Below are 22,728 nucleotides of genomic sequence, written 5' to 3'. Positions count from 1 at the left end.
TCACTATCACAAGTTACCTTCTATTTACACTTACTTAACTGGTTCCTCTCTGCTTGTGAGCAGCAAGTTGAGAAGAGCTTTCTCCGTAGGTGGTCTGCCTACCAACTGCACCAAAAAGTTAACCCAAACACACTCCAAGAATTTGCCAGACTGCCTGTGCACTGCTGAGTTTGCCTCCCCACAGGTGTCACAGTAATTAAAGTCCCTCATAAGAACAAGGTCCTGCAATTTGGAAACTTTCATCAGTTGTTTAAAGAAGGCCTTGCCCACTTACTTCTGCTTTGGTGGCCTATAGCAGATGTCTACCTTGACAATCCCCCTGTTGCTCTCCCCTCTGACCTTTATACAGAAGGTTTCAACAGGCCTACCTTCCACTTTACACTGCATGCTGTTTGGTTGGAGGATAAATTCAAACTCCTGATAATGTTATGTATTCAGAAGTTACAAATGTACAATTTCAGCCTTAAGTTCATTATAACATAGAGTTTTTTGTCTAAATTTTTATCTTCCACTCTAAAGTGTGTCGGTTATTATGTAAGTTTGTTAACTCTACCCCATGTTGCAGAATGTAAAGTGGACATACTTTTGGTAAAAAACCCAGATTCCTTATGATATCATAAACTAGTTGTACTGAAGTCACTGGTGGAAAATGCACTCATTTCAACAGAACCAGTATTTGGTGGATAAGGAAGGGATGTGTGACAAGGCGTGCAGCAGGATCTTCCATCGACCTTCACAATATCCGTTATAAATGCTATCACTAAAACTAAATGCCCAGGTTCAGAATATTTGCTGGTACTTGTATTTTCCTGTATGAAGAGAGGTTGTTGGTTAGTTCAAGTAATAGAAGTATGCAGTTGATCAGCTTTTTCCTCACTTGGTTCTTTTAGGGATACGGTAAAAATGATTGTCCAAAGGCAAAATACGAACACTATAAATCCAAAAATGTACCCTCTGGCCCTCAGGCTGCAATTCACTGGTTCAGCACTTAGGCCTCATGTACAGCATAGGTTTTATTACATTCAAATACTACTAAACACATGGTATTATCCCACATATGTTGCCATACATTGTGGCCTTGTCTGTATTAATAAAACAAAATTAAGGCATAATTTGTGGTCTGGACACCACTAAGTGTATTTTAGATCACTTTTATACACTAATGTAAGTTACTCCAGCATCTGGAATGGACAGGCAACCATTTCTCTAGGGGGAGATTGCCTGTAGGCACTATTACAGAGCATCATTACTGAGTCGGCAGGAGAATTGGCGATAGCCTGTTTGCAGTGAGCAAATGGCTACTCCAGAATAGAAGAGGACATGTGATCCCTACACTGGTGTAACTTGAACTAATTTTTACTCCTGATTTTTTCAGGGGTAACTTTTACACCAGCTTCTAGTAAGTCACACCAGTGCAGTTATATAAAGTACATCCACTGTGATGTATTGTTGAACTACCCAGATCAAGCAGTGAATATAATATTTCAATATGAAGTTAGAATTTGCAATGACAGTGTTCAAAAGCAAGTATGCCAAAGTTAGATGCATGCAGTTATCACTATCAGTGGTTTTCAAAATTCCTAACATCATGCAACTTTTTCATATTTTGTCTGTTTCAGTACCCCGACCCCTTGTTCCGTGGCTCTGAGAACTGGACCCAGGTGATCTGGCCCAGCAATGACAGTGCACTACTTGCCAGTCTGCTCTGCCATTATTTCCAATCTCTTTGCAGAACCCCTGATGACCTATCAAGGAATGCTGCACAGGTTGAAAACCACTGCACTAGTTGTATTACAGAAATGTGCATGGAATAACAGCAAGCTATCAGCTAAGGTGAAGATGCAAATCTACGAGACTTGTGTACCATCATTCCTGCTTTATGATTCAGAAATATGGATTACATATGCTAGGCACATGAAGAGATTGAATGGCTTCCACATGAGATGTCTGCAAAATATCCTGAAACTAAAGTGGAAAGACAGAATACCAAACACAGAGGGCACTTACACACATGCAAGGAGCCTACTCTGACACTTTAGCATGTCAGAGCAGACTCAAATAATCAAGTCTAATGGAGCTTGTAAACTGACACACTTTGGCAGCCCCATGCATCACAATATCATCAACACAGCATGCCTCTGTGATGAGAAAATGGCTGTGCACTTTGAACTAAAACATGTTCAATGTGCTTTAATTCAAAGCACACCACTGCCGTTTTCTCAGTGTGGAAGCTCACTGCACCAGTGATACATGTGCTCCCAATGCAGTGCCAGGCACTTTTAATTAGCACAGCTCACTAATTAAAAGCACCCAGCACTTCATCAGCAACACATGGAACAAAAAATGCCCAAAGGTATTGGAGTGCGTAGGCCTGACACACTTAGAAACCACTATCAAGAGGAGGTTGCAATGGATCTGTCATGTCAGGATAATGGGAAAAGACTATACCCCAAAAATATTTTGTATAGTCAGATTCAAGATGGCTCCAAAACGCTCAGTTACCCTCTATGGTGATACTATGATGTGTGAAAAAATTATATGTAGTCATTCAACATCAAAGAAGGAAGCTGGGAGGAATGTGCAGAATCCCGTCCAGTCTCAAGAGACTATCTGGAACTAGGTGCAGCTCAACATGAAGCATGAAGCAGCTTTGATCTAAAGGATGGAAGCAAAGCAAGAAAGAAGAAAGCAGCTTGCTATAAATTTGGACTCCAACTCAGACAACATATGAATCTGTGAAACTTGTAACAAGCTTTGTCACTGTGGTAGTCAGACAGGAGCTGCCGTGACCTCCAACAAACCAGGAGTTCTGGGGGAACCCCAGCCCGGCAGCTTTCTGGCATGCAAGGCATCCCAACACCTGGGGAAACCCGTGGCTCCATTCCTAGCAGGCTTTTATTGACATGAGCTGGCTCTGGCTGGCTGGGTGGAGGCCAACTCCAGCATAAAGACATGCCTGCCACCAGAGCACAGGGCCTGGAAGCAGAAGCCAAAGGGAGAGAGCTGGCTTCCAGAGGGGATTGCCCTGGCAAGGGGCAAGCGGTGGAAACCTATGGAGGTTTCCTACAGATGAAGACTCAGGAGAGCCTTCAAACTCACCTGCAGAGTGGCATCCTGATGGACTAGAGTGGCAGTGGTACCTGACAAGCTGATGGGAAGCCCAGGTCGTCCTGAAAAGGGAATAAGAAGACATCTAACTATGAGTGGAGAAAGGAAGCAGAGAAAAATATCTCTCTCCCCCCTCCCCACCCCACTCCCATCTCCAGAGAGGCCAGAGAATCATACAATTCCAAGTAACTGAGCATGCAGGAGAAAGCCCTGTCCAAGGCATAGGACGCTGTACAGAGATAGCCAGGTAGTTTATGGGCACTGATGAATTGTGGCTTCTGGCTTAGATGTATTGTGCACCAAGTATTTAAGGATGCTGTGGGCTTGCAGGTGGCCCTACTTACCTGATGGTGATGGATAATATTGGGTTGGTGCTAGGACAGGGTGTAGGGGAGGCGGAGCCCCAAGGTAGATCACATGACTGAGCAAAATCCCAGTGCATAGGAATTAAAAACCTTCCTCCACTTTGGTTTTGAAACATCAAGCATGGAGGGTGAAAAAGAGTATTTGCGTGTGAGGAAGAGAAGAGGACAATTCCAGTGCTGCCCAAGAGTGGGCAGGAGCCAGCAAAGGAGAGGAGAATTCGCTGGGAGCCGCACTTCTGAGTTACTGCTCCGTGAAGCTAGAATGGCCCCAGAGAAAGGCGGAGATGAGGAGAGACCTGGATGAAGGTGAGAAGAGTGATGTGGTGGAGAGAGAAACCCAAGGAAGCATGTGGGACGCTTGGAGTGATGGAGAGCCAACAGGCAGCTGGCTGGGAGACTAAGGAGTCTTACTGGTCAGAGACAGGCTCCAGCTGAAGACATTGATGTAAAACAAGGGACAAAAAGAGGATAACTATATGGAGAACATGGGAGCCCAGCAGAAACAAGTAAAACCTTTTCTTTACATTTTATGTTGGGAAAAACAAAAGAACCAAAAGTGAGTTGGAGAATAGTGAACATTGCAGCTTCTAAAAATTGAAGCCCCGACACAGATAGTTGGGAGAGACGTCGGAAACACTTTCATTATTTGATAGACGTATCCCTAGGAGATGAGCATACTAAGCAACATCATTTGAAAAGGGTTTCTTCTCGTTTTGTTGTTTATCCTGGGTTTTTTTAAGACTGGGCATTGTAGTTACCAAAGTCTAAAGAAGCTATCTGTTAGGAATTGGAGAAGAAAATTCTGAACTACTTAAAAAAAAAATTGTTAAGTAATTTAAATAATACAAGACACTTAAAAGAAAAAAACTGATCCCTGAGTTTTTATAATAAGAATTTCAGAATTTCCACAGACTTGGAGGAAGGTTTCAAGAGTTCAGTGCTACAAGACAAATTAACATATTCAGGTTATACAGTGGTGTCTAAATCCATCCCTCCCAATTAAAAATAAATAAAATTCTTTCCATCAAAGGCATGGCAGGAGAAAATCGGGATCACCACTAAAATAAACTGGTAATTGAAATCTTGTTATTGTTGGTGACCTAATCCTGAAAAAGGTGGAAAAGCTATACCTTTATAAAACTACAATTAGGCATACTACCTCACATTGCACCATAGCATTTTGCCACTAGAGTCAAACTGTCCAGTCTGAAGGGTGTACGTACAGAAGACCCAATCTCTCATGAACATTTACAATCACTCGAATTGGGCTTGTCAGCAACACAGATTCATCAGGCTTCTGACTAGACTTCTTACTGTGTACACCATGATTGAGAGGATCAATGGTTGCCTACTACAGATCTAATGATGTCTATTTTCGGTTATACTGTTCAGTCACTAAATGTCTCTGAGCTGCCTTGAGAGATCTACAAAAGAGATACTTGATAAAACAGTGGTGCCCAAACTTTTTGCCCTTGATGAGCTATGCCAGATCTGCTGGCAGGCTAGATCCAGCCACTGAGCCTGATCCAGCTTGTGGGGTGGGTGCAACAGGGGCCCAATCTGGCTGTGCATGAAGAGTCTGGGACCAATCTGGCTGTGTGGCAACAGCCTGGCTCATACCCAATCTGGCCATGCAGGACTTTGGCAGTGGTGCAAGTATGGAAATTTTAATTACCACTACTTCCTCACCACAAAATTTCCCAGCTCATGGGGAGTCCTATACGCCAGATGCCATGGTTCAACAGGCTACATTTGGCTTGTGGGATGGGGCTTGAGGATCCCTGACATAAAACATAGAATCTTTAATTAGTTAATCTTTTGTGTAAAGATTTTTGTAATGAATTAATTATTGAAAGTTAAGTAATGGAAAAACTGAACTAACTCTTTTAGTTGGGGCTACAGATATCCGGGAAAAGGGAGGGACCAAAAAAACAGGGTATCAGAGTGATAAGGAGGCAGGTGCCTCTGATACGCTAGAAGTGATGCCTTCAGGGGGTACTTCCAAAGACCATATAAGGTCACAGGTGTCCTGAGCGAACACCCACCAGAGGGGGGCTCCATGACAACCAACTGCAGCAAAGCCCACCTGGTAGAATAGTCTGATACTCGTCAGTGAATTGGCAGCTCCAGAAGAAAAGGCTATTTTCACCTCTCACTATGTTGACCAGTCCTAGACAGGACTCCATTACTGGATTTAATCAAAGGGGTAAAGAGATATGCAGTAAAAATTATTAGGGATATGGGAATAAAAGCTTTCAGATGAAAAGTGACTGAAATACACTGGAACTACTCAGAGGAGATGAATAATTGGCATGTGCTCCTTAATCTATTTTACTTCTAAATGTGCACAATGATGAAGGTAAATCAAGTGTTCCTGTTTAATCCTTCTCTGTGCAAGAACAAGGGGATACTTGGATAATTAAAGACAGTACATTCTGCTTTTTTGTTGTAGAGAACAGGGTGTGGACCCATGGTTTGAAGGTACAGCAAAGTAGGTTTAAGTAGGTTTAGATTGGATAGCCAGAACAACTTCTCTTGGTCAGAGATGATCTGAAAGGAGCTGTATCTATACTCTGTTATGGATACTTCCCTTGCTTCTGGGCTTTGCTGGCTGCCACAAAAGCTGGGAAGGAATCCTCCCCTCCTGTTGCTATACCAGTCAGGGTTTGTTTTTTTCCCACCTCCACCTCCAATGAAGCATTGGGTACTGGCTTCAACCAAGGCTGGAAATTTTAACTAGGGTATGCCCATGCTTCTGTTGAGGCTTAAACCTAGAGATTTCTGTCTAGGGGGTCTTGCCCCTCAGTTCAGGGTCAGACTGATTGCCATATTTGGAGTCAGGAAGGAATTTTACCTTTTGGTCAGTGTAAAAGGGAGCCCGTGACCCTGTTATTGTAATTAAAAGACGGAAAGAAACCTACTGGAGCAGCAGAGGGACGCCGGAGGCGATGACATCATCCACTGGTACCGGAGGACGTTTTGTTGTACCAGTCCCCAGAAGGCAAATGAAGAGATCTAGATGCCTGAGACTAGACAGTGACAGAGCTGAATTCATGCGGAGGCACGAAAGGAGCCAGGGAGTGGAATCTCCCTTGTGCATATTTTAAGAAGTGGCTAAGTAAAGTCACAACTAGAGATCAGACTGTCTACACCCAGGAACGGGTAGATGGACTTTAATTAAAGACTTTTTTTTTTAATGAACTGTTGGCCAATTCTGGATGACTAACAAATAGATTGGAACAATTTATTTGTAGCACAAAGAAAAAGGGGCAGAAGCCCTAGCCCCAAATTGCCAAGGTGACTTATTAATGATTAGTCCTGCCTTTGTGTCCTCCAGTAAGCAGGTCCACAGTAAGGGCATGGTCGCCTGGAGTTTTTTTTGCCTAATAGTCTATCTATGGGTTTCACTGTGTCCCGGGGCAAGGGGAGGACCCAGACCCCAAAGGGTCAAGGAGGGACTCTGGGGGACAACACACCCCAGGGAAAACATAAGAGGAAGAAAAACAAACAAAAATGCCATACCTGCTGCAGGAACCGCAGCGGGACAGGAAGCAGCGGCGGGACCCGCGCGGCTTGTTAGCCACGGTTTTTTTAAAGTGACAGCAGCTGGCGAGAAGGGGGAGGAGAGCCAGCATGGAAGGTTAAGAAGGGGAGACAGCAAGACGGAAAGGGAGGAGAGGTGGAGGAAGAGCGAAGAGAAGGTAGCTCCCGGACCCACTGAGGAGGAGAGGGAGCTGGAGAACACTGCACATAGGGCAGGAGAATGCCCAGACAACCACCAGTATACAGATGCTGTTACTGGGCTTAGAAGGACTGAGGTATCCAGGCTGCATATCATTTTGAAGCCACGAGGACAGCATCCAGGAGGGTCCTCAGCGACAGAGACTAGTCCCAATGGATCGCACAGGAGAAAGGTGAACGGTCGAGGGGCTAGCTAAGACCAACTCGTCCAGGACAGAAGACCTGGGAGAGCCCGTCGGAGGAAAGTTTCTTCTCCAAGGCGGAAGGCACATCAAGGGTTGGATACACATAGGATACACTAAGGGTAGGGAATAGGTAGCACGAAGCGGCAGTCGGTGGTGGGGGCACACTGTAACTTAGATGCCACAGAATAGTAATCTATGGATTACTGAGAGGTAGCAAGCAGTTTGTTGCTAGCATCTTTTCCTTTTTCTTGTTAATTTTCCTTTTTATTGCCTGGGACACCAGGGTAAAGTAAGGCGGAGGGCTACGACAGGCTGGGGATTTAGAGGGCCTAGTTTGACTCGGCCATACAACTCAGGCTCAAGCGAGACCCAAGAATAAGTTCTCGCATAGGGAGGGCTGGCCACGGAAGACAACATCAGCACACCGCCGAAGCTCGGTAGAGGGCAAGGTACAGGGGAGGTTGGAGCCTTGTGAAGATCATCACCCCTTGGCCTGAGATAACCAAACCCGGACGGTTGGACCCCTCCGCCACTGATAGAATCATCAAAGTCATGGCAGGCAGGATTAGGAGGGGATAAGACTGCCCGAGGTGAGAGCTTGCGGCCCTATTACCTTTGGGATGGAGCGAAAGACCTTCATCAAGATCCAGAGCCGAGCCGCGAGGGACCGGATGATCGAGGCCCGGCGGGCGCACGCTGTTTTAGAGAATAAGCGAGCAGCCTGATAAAGAAGCGATTAGAGAATAAAAGGTATAAGAAGACTGACTTTGACCGTAATTAAGAAATATCGAGTTTGTCTGCATGTTGTGGTTTGAATTAACTCCCATCAAGTCATGGCAGGAGAGAAAACACCCATAGGGGAAGTCAGTTTTTTAAAAAATTTAATCAGCTTTAAGAATACCCACTAACAGTCAGGTTGGTACAGGAGGGAGTGGGGAGTTGCCTTCTTCTGTAGTTGGGAGTATAGCTCTCTTTCTTGGATCTTTCGAGTGTATATTAACAATCCTCGCAGCAGGAGGACATTGGCCACTCTTGTCTCCCTGCTTTACCTGCAGCAGGTTAAAGTGTTATGCCTTATGACTGTGTCAGGATTCACTATGCAGTTTTAGACCACTGGTGCCCCAACTTTTTGTCCCACAGGCCAGATGAGTGGTGCCAGCTGATCCAGGGCCTAATCCAGTGCATGGAGCAGGCTCAGCTGGGGCCTGATACAGCCATGTGGAAACCACCCAAGCCCAATGTGGTTACACAGTATGGCCTGGCAGAGCCTGGATCCAGCCTTGTGAGGCAGGCCCAGCCTTAGCTGTCCCCTCCAGCTACCAGGCTTTAGCCTGGGCCCAAACCAGCTGCATGACTACAGCTGGGGCTGCATCTGGTCACACTGGGTGTGGATACTTTGTATCTGGAGAGGGGTTGTAGCGCTGTCACCATCCCCCGCTACCAAATTTCCCAACCCTGGGAAGGCCCACAGGTTGGGTACAGTTCACAGCCAGGGGGTGAGAATCCCTGGGTTAGACAATGGATTTGGATAGGCCAGTTTGAACAAAGATGATCCTGTCTGTGGCAGGGGGATGGACCAGATGATTAGGCCTTCCTTCTGCTCTGATTCTGATTTAAACCTAACACACATTTAAAACTAGATTTTTGGTGAGAGATGCAAACTCTTCCGGAGCTGAATCTAAGGAGCCCCCTAGGGGTTGGAGTTTCCCCTGGGCATGCTGTACTGCTCCTTCCCAAGCATCCTTCAGTGACGGCTAGTATTGGGCAGTATCAAGGGGACACGAGACAAGACCGGACAGAGCCGAGGTCTGACTGAACGGGGCAGCTCGTCTCCTTCCCCCGCAGCGGTAGGGACAGACTACTAGTGGATGCACCTAAGAGCGGGGCTAGGATTTCGCCGCCTTCCCACCACCTCAACTCCTGCGCTGCACCCACCCGGCACCAACTGCGACTTCGCCGCCTTGCGCTCCAGCCAATAGGAACCGAGCGTGAGGAGGGGGCGGGGGAGCGAGAGAGAGGCCTACGATTGGCTGTAGCGTAGCCACCCCGCCCTACATTACAGAATGATTTTCGATTTGAAGGGGCAGGCTCGAGGTTTCTGTTAATCGGGAGGTTTGATGGAGAGGTGAGATGGCCAATAGGGTGAGACATGGTGCTGACTCCCCGGCGAATGCGGAACTCCCCTCGCCGGCGCGCGTTATTTCCGGCGGATGCGGTGTCTGGCCCCGGGCCCGGGGCAGCCATGGGCGGAGCTCGGGTGCTGCTCCGGACCCTTCTCTACACCGTCAACTCCCTGCTGCAGCAGCGCCGCTACCACGCCGCGCTCGCGGCCCTCAAGGGCTTCCGGAACGGAGCCGTGTGAGTGCCCGCCCGGCCGGCGCCGCGGGCCCTTGGGGTCGGGGTCGCGCCCAGGGAGCACCCGCTCGGTAGGACGCCCGGGGCCATTGCTCAGGCCCAGGGTGCCTGAGGCGTGGGGTCCGAGCGGGGCTGGGGCGCTCCCTGCGGAGCGGGGCGCTCGGGCCCCGGGCCCTGGTGCCCCTCGCGGGCCGAGAGTTTAAAAAAACAGTCTGTGGGTTTTATATTTCAGCTGATGGGAGTTTTCAGCCCGTTCCTTGCAAGGACATTCCAGCAGCATTCACTACAGCCTGTGGGCTCTATAGTTGTACAGATAATTTAATAATAATAATAAGTAAAAAAACATTCATTTCTAGTGAATGGAAACCAAACCTGCTCCTGTTGACTTCAGCAGAAGCAGAATGGGGCTCTGGCTTTGGTTCCTGGCAGACCTTCATTGGAAGGAGTGATGGGATCTGATCTGTGATTCCCGATAATCACAGTTCCATGTCACAAATGCCTGGCAGGAGGTGCACTTGTGGAATTGGGCATCAGATCCCAGTCTTGCCCTATTGCCATTGCAGGGGGAGCCTGGCAAGTTGAGTGCTTGATAATTGGCTGATTGTCAGCAGAATTGGGACTGCACACTTTTCCAGCCCTGGGGCTGTCCCAGTCTACAATCTGTCTGTCAGTTGGCAGGGACTGCACCTGGATTCAGGCGCTGGGTCAGTCCCTGCCAGCCAATGATCAGTTGATTGGGACTGCCTCAGGGCTTGAGTCCCCAGACTCTCATTCAGTTAATCATCAGTTGGCAGGGACTGCCCCAGGGATTGAATCCCATGAAATCCCTGCCAGCACACAGCAGATTAGTATAGCCCTGGGGCTGGAACTCCGGGGCAGTCCCAAGCCTAACCAGGATCACCTGATCAGGACTGCTTGAGGACTTGAGTCCCTGCCACATGTTAAATTTAAGGTACAATGGAAGCAGCTGTAACATTACTACCAGGTTTTCCATTTCTGACGGAAAAACAGAGAAAACCACTGATTTCCCATCTTTATCAGAGATGCACGTGCAGCCCCGCTGTGCCCAGCCATGCTGGGTCATGCCTGCAGGAGGGAAACAGGGTGGGTGCTCAAGTGTGCAGCCTGCCCCAGCACATCTGGAGGGTGCAAGTCCCCTTTGCCCCCAAGAGTGCGTGTGGCCCCCCTGGGAGCCAGCCCTGCCCTTCCCTGCAGCAAGCAGCAGTGGGGGAACTGGCTCTCTGCTCCTTCTGCTGCAGCTGCCTTCTGTTGGGGGCAGAGAGCTGCAGACCTGAGTCCCTGGCCCTATAGTCCTAGCAGCTGAGGGCCCCCCTCTGCAGGGATGGGGGGCAGGTGCTGTGGGTGGGGGGGCAAGGGGCATAAGGGGGGGCAGGCTGTAGTGAGGGGAAAGTGGGGCACCAGCACGGCTGTGGGGGGCCATTAATTTTAATAACAGATTTGGAGGCTTTTATTAGAGAATTTATGATTTTAAAACAAGGAAAACCAGGATCCCTGGTTATTACACACAGTTTATATTTAAAAAATTTAGTGGGTTTTATTTTTTATTGTGCCATTAATCTCCTGAATGTTTGGTCAGTTTGCTCTTTAAGGGGATTAACTGGTTAATCATGTCTTAAGTGTAAGATCTGCCACAGCCTTTACAGAAGAAAATTCATAAAACTCCTGCTTGTTTGAAGTATTTGAGTCAGTGCGAGGGGCCTTGACTGCATGGCCATAAACTATCATGGCAACCTTCTAGTCTTGAAGCCAAACTTGTTTGAATGGACAGCAAGCTACTTGGGCTCAAGTCAAAAAAGAGACTCTGATGCTTCTATGTTGAGTGTTGCAGTTCCTAACTTTTACACGTTTGGCCCCCAGAGCAGAAATCAGCACTTGAAACGAGGTTCCTAGACTCCCTGAATAGTCCATGAGGAGAGTTAAGCATCTCAGCTCAGACTGGTATCTGCAAAAAAACCCAAAACAAACCAAAACAAAAAACCCCAATAACCACTGAGCAGGAAGATGCTTAGACCTATGGTGTGGGTGGGCAAAATACAACCTACAGGCCAAATCTGGACCACCAAAGGAGTTTGTCTGGCCTGTGGTGGGTCTATCAGTTCAGTCTGGCCTGAGCCCAAGCCAAGGTATGTATACCCAGCCCTGCTGCCCCTAGGCATGTGTGGGGGCTGGGGCAGTAAGGCAGCAAGGCTCCATTTCCTGGCAGTGGTGGCTTCTTCTGGTGGCCACAGCTGGCGCTGGCGCCACAGCCCAAGTGCCCCAGCCGATTCACCCCACACCTGCCACTGAGGCAGGACCCATACAGATGGAGCTTGCAGCCAGGTGGCTGGAAAGATCAGAGGATCTTGGGGAAGTAGGAGCATAGGGCCAGGGCTGGGGCAGAGCCATGGTCTGCTACCCACACACCCCTGCAAAGGCAGAGGTTCCATGGGCAGGGGCAGGAAGGGAGAAGATTGTGGCTCTGCCACAGCCCCACATTGTCATTGCCCCAAGATCCTGGACCTGGCCCCAGCCAGAGCTCCCTCCCTGCCTGCAGGCCTACCACATCCACCTGTCCATGCGCCCTACCTGTGCTGTTCCCGGCCAGTTTCTGTGGAGATCCCAGGATTGCAGGGCAGTGACAGCACAGGGTTGGGGCTGGGGCAGAGCCCCAGTTCTATGGGCAGGGACGTGAAGCAAGCAGAACGCAGCACTGCCCTAAATCTTCACTGTCACTGCCCAGCAGCCCCAGGGCTGTGGCCAGGTGGGGCCCTGCCTCTGGGGCCAGGTCTTGGGGTGGCCCCATGCTGTGACCACCCTGTGATCTTGGTCTCCACTGTACATCCTTCTCCCAAACACTGCTACCTGCAGTAGGAAACCATTCTCCAGTCTCTCAGTTTTAATCCTCAAAGGGAATTTACAAAACAGTCTTCACAGATGAGTCTGTGAACTTCACATCATCAACCTCCTGGATACAAAAAATCATTGACTAAATATAGACATTGGATTTATGACACATTGCCTAACATCTGACTCCCCAGGTACCTCTCCACTATGTACCAGCTGCCTTCATTCCCCAGCCCCCCAACCTGTCTTTCACCCATTGACTCCTCACTTTACATCTTCACTGACTGCCTTTCTTGCGTGCATACCAGCCTCTGGCTTCTTTACTATTCATTCCATCCAGGAAGAGCACATACCAACTGCAGATGCTTCCTCAGCCTGGTGAAGGGTATTTAAACCCGAAAGCTTGCTGAGAAGAATTTTTCCAGCTATCTGAGTTTTACCCAAAAAAACCTTGTCTGCCTATGTCCTTAGACCAACACAGCTACAACCCTGTAGCTTTCCCCTGTAGCTGGAAATTAGGAAGACAAAGGGCAGAAAAGGAGGGGAGGAAGGAGCGAAAAGAATAGTGTAAGAAGTCAGGTCAGGCAGGTACCTGGTGAATCAGATGTCAGGCAGGTTATAATGTGTCATAAATCCAATGTTTATATTGAGTCTATGATTTTTTTGTATCCAGTAGATTTATGAAGTGAAATTTGTGGGCTCCTCTACGAAAGGTTTTGTAAGTTCCTTTTGAGGATTGGAACTGAGAGATCAGAGAGGGAGTAATTGTCTTGGATATATTATATCCAATATAATATATCTGAGGCAATAAATGGGTAATATATATGGATATATTATGCATTTATTGTAAAGAAAATAGTATCTTCATATGCTCAGAGCTAGGAATTCTTTCTCATCTTAGTTGGAGGCTCTTTGTCTTTTAGTCCCATTTTGAATATACTAGGTCTTATTTATCTTGATTTCTTTGTGTGTGGATGCACTACAGTTTTATAAACCTACTGACAGAATTATCAATCAGTGTGTTGATCTAAAAATAAATAAAAAATATTAGGGTAATTCTAACTATAATCAAATCTTTACAAGATCAGAACTTTAAAAACATCTATAAAGAGTTCTGTTAACAACAGTAATTTTAAAAAAACCTTTTTGGAAATATGGTATGTTTGTATATATTCATGTTTTACATATACTATATAATTTTTCTTCAGCTATGGAGCAAAAATCCGAGCACCCCATGCTCTGGTGATGACTTTTCTCTTCAAGAGTGGAAGGTATTGACATTAGTTTTTCCTTTCTTGCATTCTTGTTGAAGGACCTTCTCCATAAGGTTGAGAGATTTGTTTTACATATATCCATCCTTAAAAGATTGAACCTGGGAAAACACCAGCCATATCCAAATCAGTTGTTTATTTTGCTAACCAAAATGGGGAGCTCACTTTTTTAGAATGCACATTGCAATTCAACTTGCTGTTTGAGAGGCTTAGGATATTGCTGTTCCAGTGCTTATCTAGACCTCATCTACAAGAGGCATATTCTGCCAGATGGCCAGCCACCAGGACAAAGCTTAGCATAGACGAGGAATGGTGCAGCTTGCCCCTCTTCAGTTTACCTTGTTTTCATAGTGCACTGGCACTAGTCTACGCTAGATGTTTGCATTGATATAGTTAAACTAATGGCTGTCATTTATCTACAATTAGGGCATACCAACAGTGTAAATACAATATTAACTGTATTCTGAGCAGTGACCTAGAAGTGAAATGGGCTCACTCTTGCCATGTTTTGTCTGGGCCTTTTTCAAAAACCGGTTACATATTTAAACTACAGTAGTGCTAGGGACTAATCAACAAAAGAGCCCTTTGTACTGGGCTTCAGAGTAACTGAACAGGAGAGACTCTGCCCCAAAAATCATACACTTTTAATAGACACAATGGACACAGGGTCAGGATGAGAGAGGATTCATACGTACAAGCAGCATGAATAGTGCCATGGCCATCTTTCTCCTTTACTAACAGTTGTCTATTTTGTTTGTACAGTCTGAGAGAGAAATTGAAAGCAATTGCTCAGGCCACTTACACTCATTCCAGAAGCCTGGCCTACTTTGTGTTCACTTACAAGGGTCTGATGGCATTACAATCCCAACTACAAGGAAAGAACTTCCAGCTTCACTCCTTCTTGGCAGCCTGCATTGGGGGCTGGTTAGTGTTTGGTGAAAACAATGCTATCAATAGCCAGGTAAACAAATGCATTTGCTCCCTCTTTTTATATTCCTGAATGCCAACACATGCATGTAGACAAGGTTCTTTGGGTGAATCTTATATCTTTTATTAGACCAACTAAATAGTTGGAGAACAATTTTTAAGCAAGCTTTCTGGTTCAAAAACCCTTCGTCAGGCTAATGACGTTTCAGCAGTTCACGTGTGCTCTTCATGTATGGAATGAAAAGTAAAAAAGCCAGAGGCTGTGCTGGTATGCATACAAGACAGGCAGTCAGTGAAAATGTAGATTGAGGAGTCAATGGGTGACTCCTAGTCTTGAAGCCAAACTTGTTTGAATGGACAGCGAGCTACTTGGGCCCAAGTCAAAAAAAGAGACTGATGCTTCAATGTTGAGTGTTGCAGTTCCTAACTTTTACACGCTTGGCCCCCAGAGCAGAAATCAGCACTTGAAACGAGGTTCCTAGACTCCCTGAATAGTCCATGAGGACAGGCTGGGTGGCGGGGAGGGGAGGGGGATGAAAAGTGGAGAAGTACCTGGGAAGTCAGCTGTCAGGCAGGTTATAATGTGTCATAAATCCAATATCTATATTTAGTCCATGGTTTTTAGTATTCAGGAGGCTGATGAAGTGGAGTTCATAAGCTCGTTGCTGGAAAGTGAGGATCAGGACTGAGAGATTGGAGAGAGAGCGGTTTTCTTGTGAGAAACGTGCTCCCACAGGTAATTGGGTATTCCTATCTTTGATAGACTTCCAGTGTGCATTCATTCTGGTGTGCAGTTGTTGTTTGGTCTCACCTATGTATTTTCCATCTGGGCATTTGGTGCATTGGATGAGATACATTATGTTTCTGGAGGTGCATCTGTAAGATCCAGGAATGCTGATGGCTCTGTTGTGGGGTGCAGTGATTGTGTGGGGGGTGGAGGTGTGTTGGCAGGTTTTGCATTTCTTGTCATGGCATGGTCTGGATCTATTTGATGTGTTCTGGGCCTGAGGAAGTTTGCTTCTGGTGATGAGGTTGGCGAGGAAACAAACTTCCATCCAGGAAGAGCACACATCAACTGTTGAAACTTCCTTAGCTTGACAAAAGGTTTTTGAACCTGAAAGCTTGCCTAAGAATTGTTCTCCTACTATTTAGTTGGTCTAATAAAAGATATCAGATTCACCTAAAGAACCTTGTCTACCTATGTCCTTAGACCAGGGGTTCTTAACCTTTTTTGTTCCATGGACCCCTTTGGCAGTCTGGTGAAACCTATGGACCCCTTCTCAGAATAATGTTTTTAAATGCATAAAATAAAATACATAGGATTACAAAGGAAACCAATTATATTGAAATACAATTATCAAAATACATTCATTTTGCCTACATTCGTAATTGAAGGAAATGCTAAATTTCAGTTACTGGTTAGTGAAAATAAAGATGTAATTTTTTTCCCATCCAAGTTCATGGACCCCAGGTTAAGAACCCCTGCCTTAGACCAACACAGCTACAACCTACACCCCTAAAACATGCATGTAGCATTGATTAGAAATTACATTTTAAAAAATGTTGTTTTTAAAGATGTTGTTAATGGTTTTTCATACTACAAAGCCCCGCTGTCCTACCCCACCCCTCACCCCCAGCATTCTGCTGGGTATATGAATACTTTACACTTTTAAATCAGTTTAGCTTCAAAGTCTGATAGAGAAGAATCTTTGTTTAGTGGATAGGATGCACAGCATTAGGAGCCAGAAGACCTGGCTTGTGTTCCCAGCTGTCTCACTGATTTGCTGTGTCCTAGTGTGTGTTAACAACTGTATAATTAATGTGAACTTGATCTAAGTAGGCTCTTACAGGACATTGCACCAATTTATCTGTGTCTTTTTTAATTAAGTTGCAAAGCCAACTGAATGAACACTAAATAAACTAACTCTAGTTTGTGAAGTATGTTACTAACAGCAGCATCTATTTCTAGTACTACTATTTGGGACAGAATAGAGTTGCAAACTGATCTTCCAGTATATGCTGTATCATGTGCAGGCTCTTACTCAACTGAATTAGAGTACTGAATTAGTAAGCACACAAGGAAGGTACAAACAACTAGTATTGTGACACCAAAGGCAATTTGACATAGTAAGCCAGAGTCAAGAACAACCATGGTAAGATGTTTGGCCCTGTATATTCCATGGTTGTAACTTTCCAGTCTCTTAATTTGGTCAGGGTTGTTAGCCATGTTACTTGCCTAACTTTCCTTGCATTTTCCTTTGTGCAGATTATCATGTACTTGCTATCTCGCACCCTGTTTGCCTTTTCCCGCCTGGCAGTGGAGAAGGGCTATATCCCAGAGCCAAAGTGGGATCCATTCCCCCTCACTGCTGCTCTCATCTGGGGGACCATTCTTTGGCTCTTTGAATATCACCGACACACTCTACAGCCTTCACTTCAGTCCTCCATGACTTACCTATATGATGACAGTAATGTATGGCATGATATTTCTGACTTCCTCATTTATAACAAAAGCAGTACTGAGAAGTGATTGGCTGATCTTCAGGAACTTTTGAATAATGGCATATTCCAGCAAAACGGGGTTGACATTTTTTTCCTGCTGCACTTGACCTGAAGCACTTTTTTTTATTCTGCCAAGCGAATTTTGCTCTTGTGTCTTGGCCAAAATGATGTGACGGTCTCTTGTTGGCTCTGCATTGGGTCATGAGGGACTCCATAGAATCCTGAACCTGTGCTGTGATAAGGGAAGAATATTTTGTGATTGTTTGATTTAAACAAGTCTTTTAAAAAGAGACTTTATTTTTTCTTATGTTACAATAAATACTTTTAAGAAACTAAATATACTGAATTAAAATAAAAGTAAAAGGTGAATATATTTTAAATAACTAACAAAAAGGTGGCTTATGGAATTACTTAAATAACTTGAATATACATCTTCTAAGATTTCTGGGTTACCAGTAGAGGGGACTTCAGTAATGTGTAGGCATATCTCTTTTGGGTGTTGATGAGTTGATTCATTTTTCCTCTGCAGTGAAAGCAGTGATGAAATTCTACATTTCTCAGAAGTATTGGAAATCTAGACTACCCGCTTGCAACCAGCAGACTTGCATTTACTTGTGAGCTGCTTCCTCTGCCCCTTCCAGCCTTTTTCAACAAGTTCTCTCTGAACTGCTCCCTCAGGCAAATTTTGGGATATTCATGTTTAAGGCTGTTAAGGAGTCTCCTATTATAGGTATGATACCTTCGGCTTAAGAGAACCAGTCTTTGTCCTTCCTCTAGGTTATTTAATCTGTTCCCCTGCAAAATGCTAATTATAATCTCTATTTAATCCTCTGTTTCCTTGTATACAACACTCACCTGTTTTTTCCCCCCAAAAATCAGCTGCTGGAAATTGGGGTGCATGTTTTAAGATGCTGTGATACCAGCTTCTGCCACAGGAGCCTCTATCAGGGGAAAGAGAAAGTAGCACTGCATAACGGCCAAGCACAATGAGCGTGCAAGGCTCCCTAGGTGCTGACTGTGGATACTTTCTCCCACCCCCTCCAAGGAGATACTTATGCTGCAGAAGCCGCTACCGACTCAGCAGGAGCTTCTGTTGTACTTCTAAAATGGGGCTGAGCCCTGGGGGCTGGGGCAGTTCCTGCTGAATCAGTTGGGTAGGCTCCCAGGTGATTTAACCCTTGGCTAGGATTGGGTCTTCAGCAGACCTGGAAGGTGCTACTAGCTGCCCACCCAGCTCAACTCAAGAAAAGAGGGAGGTGAATAGTTTGGCTCCACTAGAAGGTTAACAGAGCAGCCACAACATTTGTCTTCCTCTCTACTACAGCTGCCTCTATTCTGCTGCCCCCCTGCCCACCTCCTCCCCAATAATGTACTTACCAGTATGTACAAGGAAGGCTCCCTCCCCTTTATTTTACCTTTTAACAAAGTGCATGTCTTGTTCAGGGGCATGTTGTATACAAGAAAATACAATAACTAGCAACTCTTGTTAAGAAATTTTTAAAACACACTTAAATGGACAGTAATTTAACGTAAAACTTTATTTATATATACATAAATTCCTATAAAAAGTTTTCAAAGTGCACAGCATGTATTCAGACACTACAGTGATCATTGCCATTTAAATAAAGATGATTATCTAACTTAATGGGTTCTCTTCTTTTGGGGAAAGATGTCACATATACTTATGCATCATTCTTAGGCCTCGCACCTCTCTGCACTCTGGAACTAGTATTGTGATGCATCTTCCAGGTAGTTCTTTGCTCTCATTTTTGTTCTGATACCCTTCTCCTCTGGTTCATGTGGTGACTTAACTGCCCTTCAGCATTTGATCCCATTTTGATTGATTCAGGTTGCTTAGGAATCAACCTTTTTAGTTCTTTGACATGCCATTTGCCCTTCACTGTTGTATGTTGTCTGTTTCTCTCTCTTTTCCCTCCCTCCTCTTCCCCACCACTTTAAAGACAGTTGGAGCACTCCTTTGCTTTGTCTGTTTAACCTTGAGCTCTTAAGTTAGAGAAAACTGAACCCTCTGTGTGACCTTACAGTTTAGAGGCTAAAAAGATTTTGAGCCCATCTCTTGCGGACCTGATGTGCTCATTTTTTTTGTACACTGAAAAAAAAGTGAATATATCACTTTACGCTGATGCTGTGCCCCATCATAGCCAAATGTTTTTTGTTATCCAGGACATCATAAAGGATAAGTTATTGATTGTCCCAGCTATTTCACAATTATTGAATACTTGAATTGGGGCAGTATTTAATGATTTTCTTATCTATGATTTGCAGAAATGTAAGAGTTTGTTTGCTTATCTCTCCATAGATTATGTGTTACCACTCAAATAGGCTCAAAGTGTCCAACTTTTTTAACTTTTTTCAAATTGCAGGCAGATTCTAGTTTTTTCAGTAAAATAAATTTTCAGTGCATCCGTGGTTGACATCTTTAAACAATGTATTTTGGGAGCAGAATGTCAGACTTTGAACATTAATTACAAAAGTGTCTTCAACAGGTAGGTAAATAAGAGTAAATAGAAATATTAAATATTTGGCTCTCATCTCCTTGGGCATTTTGGTAAGATTTCAAGAAAACCTTTCAAGTTCATGACCTGACCAGCTCTGGATTAACAGACCAAAATCTTCAGAAAAAAAAATTCTCAGGTTTAAAAGTCATAGTTGCTTTTTACCCATTTTTCTGTAACAGGACACAAAGGCTGCTTACAGACATGGAAAAAAAACCCAACACTTTACTTTCAGCTTGGTGTTCCCCCATGCTGAGTACAGTCCATGTCCAAAAAAGGCATCACATTAATTTGATGTGGCTCCCCATCATCTGTATAGATCAAGCACTTCAGCAGGGTTTTTTGGCATTTTTATCTAATAGTTGATTGAATCAGCTATTAGAAAAAAGCTGGGTCAAACTGACAGGATGCCTTTTTCGGTAAAGCACTGCTTTTTTTTGTTTGGTTAGCTGTTTTTTTCCAGGTCTGTCAGCAGCCGTAGAGAACCAGCTAGACAAACTATGTTTTTGGTAAGAAATTGATAATGTTTTGAATGCATAAAACTACAGCAATTTCTCAGTGAAAAAGTCACATTTCTGTTCCCCAAAAAAGCGTAAATTTAAATTTCTGTTGGTAGAAATATTGGAATCATAACCGTGGTCACGTATGAAGCACTTAAGTGGCTCATTGCTAAGCTTTTCAGAGATCCACTTGTTTATCTGGTCATTAATTTACAGTAGCAATATCTCCATCTTACTGCTGACCACAAAAACAAGTCCCTATTAGTCCAAGTTCTAGCATCAGCTGCAATCATCCCTTCTCAGTTCAAAAAAACCATTCTCCCCAGGAATCTCTCCCTAACCTTGCTTTTGTAGAAAATTTTGCCTGAGACTCAAACAGTCTGTAGTTCTGATTCACAGAACCAGCTGCTATCTTCAGAAAACAAACTGAGATCTCACTGCAGTAGGAAGTTCTGTGTCAGTAGCCACTAGCTGTGCTTTTTAACAACAGTTTGTTTTCGTTCTGTGTGTGGGTAGAGCATTAGGCTACAAATCACTCTTTCCCAGGGAAGTATTTGGAGCAAATCTTCAGTAGCACTAGCACACATTACTGTTTCCAAACCAGAAAAATGGGTAGGAATCCCTTATGTTACTGATGTGACATAATGCCAGTGTGTAATAGAGAAGTGAACTAGAAGTAATTTGTCTGTCTGTTTCAGACATGGATACATAAGTTATGTTCTCTACCCTCCCCCAGCTTATTATGCAGGGACTTCAGTCTTCTGTTCATGTTCCTTTTTTATTAGCATTAAAATCAAACAGAAATAAGGAGACAGTTTGGAAGCCACCTGCAAATTAGCTAAACACTTAGGGAAAAATGCCATCCCTCTTTTTTGCCTCTTAACTGTGATCTCTTAAAGCAGACATGAAAACCAACCGTGTACATCAGTTCAAAGTTAACTTGTTGCTTCTCCCCAGGGGTTCAGTTTTGTGAAGTGCTAAGTGCTGCTTGAGATAAGCTTAGCACCCCAGTTGCCATAGATGTTGGAGGAACACTGAGCACCAAGTAGGATCAGACCTTGGCTTACCAGGACTCTCTTGTCAAAGCAGTACTGTGAAATCCTGATGTATCTCTATCAGGACCATCACAAAGAAGCAGAAGCCAGAGAAGTACATCTTAAATACAAAACAGAGCACCAATCCTCTTGAAGGATGCTCTTCCTAAAAATGGGTTAAAAATAGAGAATGCTTTTTATTGTTCACAAATCAAACTTTCTGTGAAAAATTGTACTGGTAGTATTCTTTATCCAATTCCCTATGACTGCCCTTGTGACAGCTCCCTATCACAGTGGTGCATTGGCCAGGAAACAGCCCAACTGGCCAAGGGAGGTGTGTGGCAGGGCACCTTTGGGGCCTGGTAGTTTAAGGGGATGGAGCAGGCTATGGAGCAGCCAGTAGATGTGGTGAGGCCCAATTAGGTAGTCAGGTGACTGCAAGAGGGCCCTTGGATTGAAGGAGGGCTGGGCAGCCTCAGTATAAGGTCAGGCCTTAACAGCTGAGCTCCCAGTTACACCTAGGGAACCAGAGAACCAACACCACTTGGCCTGCAGCTCCCATAATACCTGGAGGTCAGGGTAGGAGCTATGAGGATGGAGGATATTCCTATTCCTGGGGCATGACCTGAAACTACACCATCCTGGGGTTAGATGGTATAGTGGGTCTGCTTGTGGAGGGACAGTCTAGGAAATGCCACACCTGTGCCCCCCAGTGAAAGGTGAGGATGGGACACCAGAAAGCTCACAAGGCAGCAGCTGCCTTGAGAGCTAACTCAGGGAGGGGAAAGCCTAGCTGAAAATAAAGTGTTGGGTTTTTTTTCCATGTCTGTAAACAGCCTTTGTGTCCTTTTACAGAAAAATGGGTAAAAAAGCAACTTTTGTGTCTGCACATGTGCGTGTGTACACGTACGTGTGCATGTGCACGTGTGCGTGGGTACGGACATAAGTGTACATACATGTACCTATGTGTACGTATACATACGTACACACACACACTTAGCTATATGTAAAAACACACAGTGGTGTGTGTGTGTGTGTGTGTGTGTGTGTGTGTGTGTGTGTGTGTGTGTGTGTGTGTGTGTGTGTGGCACTTCCCAGCATCATCATTTGTGTTATGCATGACCTCTGTGGGGCGCCCAAAATCCCCTTAAGGTTTCTCATGTCCCTTTCTACTCACCTGCCACGTTTTGATGGAAATATTATACCGATGTTCTTGTAAGTGGGAGACTACCTATTGTATTTTGTATGTTGGGATTCTCTGCCACCATGGGCCTTCACCCCTGTCTTTCTCTAGCTAGCCCTCCCCATCTAAACCCACCAGATAGGGTTTGACTCCCAGTCTCTAGCAGAGTTCCCCCCTTTAAGGTGCACACATGGCCA

At 45.0% G+C, this 22,728-nt stretch overlaps 1 protein-coding gene across 1 annotated transcript; it reads left to right on the top strand.

The window, feature by feature from the left end:
* The first annotated feature begins 9,593 nt into the window (after positions 1-9,593).
* Positions 9,594-19,405, top strand: PXMP4 (peroxisomal membrane protein 4). The gene is made up of 4 exons (XM_090020428.1): positions 9,594-9,757; positions 13,807-13,869; positions 14,632-14,830; positions 17,063-19,405. The coding sequence occupies exons 1-4, from the start codon at positions 9,642-9,644 to the stop codon at positions 17,324-17,326; spliced, it is 642 nt and encodes a 213-aa protein (XP_089876554.1). The 5' UTR covers positions 9,594-9,641; the 3' UTR covers positions 17,327-19,405.
* The last annotated feature ends 3,323 nt before the right edge of the window (positions 19,406-22,728 follow it).

Source organism: Crocodylus siamensis, chromosome 10, assembly GCF_052110815.1.
Source record: "Crocodylus siamensis isolate JL-2025a chromosome 10, ASM5211081v1, whole genome shotgun sequence".
In the NCBI taxonomy this organism is placed as follows: domain Eukaryota; kingdom Metazoa; phylum Chordata; order Crocodylia; family Crocodylidae; genus Crocodylus; species Crocodylus siamensis.
The sequence above is the reverse complement of the archived record's forward strand: the minus strand, read 5'-3'. Positions and strand labels throughout refer to the sequence as shown.

Excerpts from the sequence above, each read along its gene's own strand:
- PXMP4 (XM_090020428.1), top strand. The coding sequence starts at position 9,642 with ATGGGCGGAGCTCGGGTGCTGCTCCGGACCCTTCTCTACACCGTCAAC. Across the intron at positions 9,758-13,806 it reads GGCTTCCGGAACGGAGCCGT|CTATGGAGCAAAAATCCGAG; the intron begins GTGAGTGCCCGC and ends ATTTTTCTTCAG. Across the intron at positions 14,831-17,062 it reads ACAATGCTATCAATAGCCAG|ATTATCATGTACTTGCTATC; the intron begins GTAAACAAATGC and ends TCCTTTGTGCAG.